The 5,204-nt window shown below is 29.6% G+C and overlaps 1 protein-coding gene across 1 annotated transcript in view; it reads right to left on the bottom strand.

Annotated features, from left to right (window-relative positions):
* Positions 1 to 1,046: 1,046 nt before the first annotated feature.
* Positions 1,047 to 5,204, bottom strand: part of LOC106472264 (integrator complex subunit 1-like) — a gene marked incomplete at its 3' end in the record, with an annotated part of 34,890 nt that continues 30,732 nt past the window's right edge. The window contains exons 16-18 of the mRNA XM_013932891.2: positions 4,126 to 4,283; positions 3,554 to 3,650; positions 1,047 to 1,138 (exon numbers count right to left, since the gene is read on the bottom strand). Coding sequence (XP_013788345.1) covers positions 1,047 to 1,138; positions 3,554 to 3,650; positions 4,126 to 4,283 — 347 coding nt within the window. The remainder of the gene's footprint in view (positions 1,139 to 3,553; positions 3,651 to 4,125; positions 4,284 to 5,204) is intronic.

Genomic DNA, 5,204 nt, shown 5'->3' with positions numbered 1-5,204 from the left:
TTCATTCCTTTAAGTTGCATGTTCAATACTTTTTTGGTCGCACCTTTTTTTTCACACCTAAGGTGTTTTTGATAAGATATCGTGACTTTTATCAATACACAACAACAAACCACAGCAAATAAGAGAGTAACACTCAATAGTAACCAATATTAGCTTTAGGATCACAATTCTATTATTTGGGACAGTCCTATACTATACAAAATCAACCAGCTTCTTTAAAATATATGGTGGTAGTACTTCCTCTCTAAAACAGTGTTAATAACTTCCTTTATAGTAACACCATGGAAACAAGAATAATAGTTTCTTGTCATCACCTGCATGCACAGCCATATCAAGCATCATTATTTACACTAATATCACGTGATGCTAAACACTCCTTAATTATGAGAATTTCATAAAATTTAGCAAATTTGTGCTTAAAAGTTGGCAATAAATAATAACCATTCACCCGTATGATTCTTTTGAAAACTTGAGCTACAAATTGGTAATCTAATTTTTCTATCAAAGAAAGTTTCCATACTTTCAGTGTGAAGAAAAAAAACAACTGGGATTTTATATCTCATATATTTCTTAATGGACTGCCTTGAAATTTGGTATGTGAAATAAGGGTCTAGTAGAGCACATCCATGAAAAATATGCTATAGTTTGGATTACCACAGTCCGAGCAACAGAAAGTGGAAAATTGGTAACACTCCTGTTAATAACACACAGCGTGCCCCGCAGGTTGTTTCGGCCACACGGCACACTACCGTGTGTCTTGATATGTCGGTAGTTGTACCTATAATATTGCAGATGTTACAGAACAATATTTAAATATCTCAGCTGTGACAGTATATTAATAGCTGGACCTCGATTTTGGAGGTGTTACATAACATTTTGAATACTTGGCTAAGACATTATTATTAAGATTATATAAGCAAACACCTACTTAAGTGAATCAAGAGCACCAACTACAAACTGTTTTTTTTGAATATAGCCTTTTGAACAAATACCTGCATTTTTTGTCATTAAGTTCGGAAAGTGTCATGAATTAGAGTGAAACTTACCAAAATTTGATGGATTATGAGCAACAAGTATCAGTAACATGATCCACGCCCTCCAGTACAGATCAGCAATAGCAAGAGTTGGGGGTTGGTATCTGAATGATAGAAAAAAATGTAAGCATTCTTACTGAATTATCCTACAAGATGTAACATTTCTGAAATAATACCTTCACCAACCTTACATGGTTCACTTTGGTATAAACCTTTACTGGCCTTTCACTGTATAAAATGAATTTTTTTTCACATTCTACTGAAGGCAATATTCTGATCAGGTCCTTATATCTCATGCAAGAAAGTTGGTTAAATCAACCAACCTCATCACCATTTTGTACTCATTATAGTTTCCATAATATAACTTTTAACACACTTTGTGTATCTTCAAAAAATCTGGCAGAATTTTCTAAACATTATAAGCCTTCTGTATACAAAAAACCTGATTTTTAATGAAGTATTTTTACTAAAAAATTTGTCCATGAATATATATAGTATTTCTATATACTAGACCCAGTGCTAAGTAATTTCCACGATAAGATTAAAACTACTTTTCTTTGTCTCAAAAATCTCAAATTGTATTTGCATTATCTCTAAAAAACCTCCTAACTAAATTTCAAATGCTTTTTCAATAAAACATTATATTTTATGTTATTTTCTCTACTTTAATTTTATACAAGGTTGGTCAATTTGACTGACTTCGTAACCACCAAAAAAATTGAAATAAATCTAATTTACCATTTTTTTTCTTGAATGACTTTAATTTGTAATATGAAATTGTTTCTTTATCCTAATTAGCTTTAAACTTGTAACAGTATACATCTATCTATACTTAAATTTTATTGTTTTATTGCCCTTTGAACTCTTTCTACTATTCATGCCATTATAAGTTGTAGATCACTCAATGAACATGCAGCTCATGTTATGCTATCAAATTACATTACTCACAAGCTAATCATTAGTGTACCTCATGAAAAAAATATTATTATCATTATTTATTTCACATAATCTAACTTTAACTGATATAAAAAGTTTCCTACTTTTACATTTTATTACTTTTATAATAATAAATAAATAATACACAAGAAAAACAAGAAAAATATATTTACCTGGGTCATATTATTTTGCTGTCGATTGTTGATGACACTTAACTCTACTTTTATGATACTTGTGGTAGTAATGCTCAAAATATTATTCTATTTAATTAAATAATGCACAAGGAACACAGAATAATAATCTGCAAAATGCAGACAATATCCCATAAGTATTTTCTGGTTTTCTAACTATGCAACAAGAGCCATTCTAATTTCATCAAAGCTCATCAATGTGTTTCCAGTGGGAATAAAGCTTGAACTGAAAGCAAAATTTACAATTCTCTTTACAGAAAACAATGTAATATAATACATCATTTGGTAGATGAAAACCTTGGTTTTCTGTTGGTTATAAGTAATATAGTATTGAACATGAGAGAGAACTAGTGGCAATTTCTGAAAGAGAGGATGTAACATGTTGGCATGGCAAGAGGAGTCTGATTGTCTATTACATGGCTCTGTAACCAAATAAGATTGAAAAATATGAAAATTATGCCCTACCTGAGCAATGACAATATTATAATGAGTAATTTACCTTATACTTTGTAATTCTTGGAGGGGTGGTAAGTAAATTAGAGAAGAGAGGATGCCTACAAAGTAAATGTCACAATTCTCACACTAGGGGAAATTATACATATTTTTTAATATTGCCTTATAAAGGTAAGAACTTAAATTTACATTCTATCTAAATATGGATTATTAGCTACATTTTTACACTATATTTATTGGTATACCATGAAAAAAATAGTAGTTTAACTAAATTTTGAATGTAACTCACAAAAACCTGGTGACATGCGCAGAAAGAGATGTCCATGGCAAAAGGGTTAATGTAGTTACAAACATCTTTACAAATACAGGAATATTTACATGTTTTGTCTTTAAAACAAAATTCAGGAAAACTGGTAGCACCAATGATAAATATTCTTTAAATCCTAGATGGAAATAGGTTCTACTTGTAATAAAATATAACCCAAAACACCATACATATATGTATAAGAAGCCTAGTCTTGTTTTACAATTTGCCCTTATCCAGAGTTACTGATGAGGGGTGGAATTCCCCAAAAACAGGTGACAAGTGGTGAATCAAATGATAGTTTGTGCTTCTTGTCTATTTTTAGTATCTTATACAGCATTAATAATACACACACACTACAAATCCATACAAGTTTGTGTGATACTGTGGTGACTTAAAAATACCAAACTTCACACTTATATACAAGTTTTTGTGATACTGTGGTGACTTAAAAATACCAAACTTCACACTTATATACAAGTTTTTGTGATACTGTGGTGACTTAAAGATACCAAACATCACACTTATATATAAGTTTTTGTGATACTGTGGTGACTTAAAAACACCAAACTTCTCTATTATTGTTCTTTACTCAATAAAATACAGAAGATTAAAAATAATTTAATTCTACTCACCCTGGTGGTAAACTTATGTTGTCAGGGTGATGGTATGCACATAAGTTAAAAATAAGATCAAAAATCTCTTGAATCTGTAGCTCCAAAACAGGATATCCTAAAAAAACAAAAGATGTACAAAACCTCCTGTACCTGAATCAAGTTACAAAACATCTTGAAAATATAGCATACTTTTTCAATTAAAATAAATACCTAAGTAAAAGTTTTAGTATAAATACAAGAAGTAATAAACAATAATTAAAAACTTTAAAATATAAGAAGGGTATCTCTCTTAAAAAAAAACTTTCTTACTTTCTATAGATATTGAACTGGAATATTTTATCTCTAGTTAAAATAAGATAAAATATTCCAGTTCAATATCTATAGAAGGTGAGAAATTTTTGATAAAATATTCCAGTTCAATATCTATAGAAGGTGAGAAATTTTTATATTAACTAGAGATAAAATATTCCAGTTCAATATGTAAAGAAGGTAAAGATGTTTTAACTAGAGATAAAATATTCCAGTTCAATATCTAAAGAAGGTAAGAAAGATTTGTTTTAACTAGACTAGTTAAAACAAAACTTTCTCACCTTCTATAGATATTGAACCTACACGCTTGAGCAGTTGATCGACAAGGTCCAAGGTATCTGAGGCATTCAACGGATGTTCTTTGGAAAGTCCAATAATTAATATTCTCATTAGAGTATCTTCTAGGATGGGAACTTCTGAAGCCAGTCTCAGCATCATACTGCAACAAAAGTAAACAAATGTAATCACACAAGTAACAGTTTTGTACATATACAAACAAAGTGTCCAAAATTCCAAACATTATGTATTTCTTAACAAATCAATTTTGTTTATACCATAAATAAAATATTGTGAATAATTTCACAACTGAAGTTACACTAGCTGGTCTTGATATTCTATTTGCAAAACTAGACACATAAGCATGAAAGATGAAGAGAAACAGTTGAATTTTCATAAAACTTCATATTCTTCAGCTTGCTGATCATGTGTTTTTAGTTTTCCTTTATTAATAGTATTTATTAAAATACAGCTAACTTTCCTATTCCTTAACTTACATTTTAACTTTATTATTTCACAATAACTATTCTAAGTGAACGGTTTTTTTTCTTCAGTGTTTTTTCAACAAATTGTTTTATTTTTAGCTTGAACACTATCTTGTTTATTTCATTCCACCACTACAACTGTCCTTATGCATATTATGTCTGTTGGATATACAAGACTGTTTAGTTTAAAAGTTATTAGTTATTTATTTAGTGATTTAAGATGTAATGATTATTTAGTTTTCATGACAAGTGTGTTAAAAGTTAATTATTTTAAAAACGATAGTTATGACAAGTTTTGTTACGTAACTCTGTAGGACTCATACATTCTGTATACAGTTTCATTGTTGTACTAGGCTTCTGTAATATTGTTGACATCATCATACTTGAAAGCTTCTAGGTGTTTCTTATTATCTGAATTATGTTGTTACTAGAGGGCTAGATATTTCTAGATTTTTCTGTCGTGTGTTATAAATACGCACAGATACAATGAAGAAGTTAAGTGAATGAAAGTGAAAGTAAGACATAGTTTGTAAAAGTTACAGATCTAGACTGTGTTTGTAAGTTTAGCCATAAAGAGTGTATAGTGGCAACTTTTAAAG

This window comes from Limulus polyphemus, unplaced genomic scaffold (assembly GCF_000517525.1).
Source record: "Limulus polyphemus unplaced genomic scaffold, Limulus_polyphemus-2.1.2 Scaffold5200, whole genome shotgun sequence".
NCBI classification, from domain to species: Eukaryota; Metazoa; Arthropoda; class Merostomata; order Xiphosura; family Limulidae; genus Limulus; species Limulus polyphemus.
The sequence above is the reverse complement of the archived record's forward strand: the minus strand, read 5'-3'. Positions and strand labels throughout refer to the sequence as shown.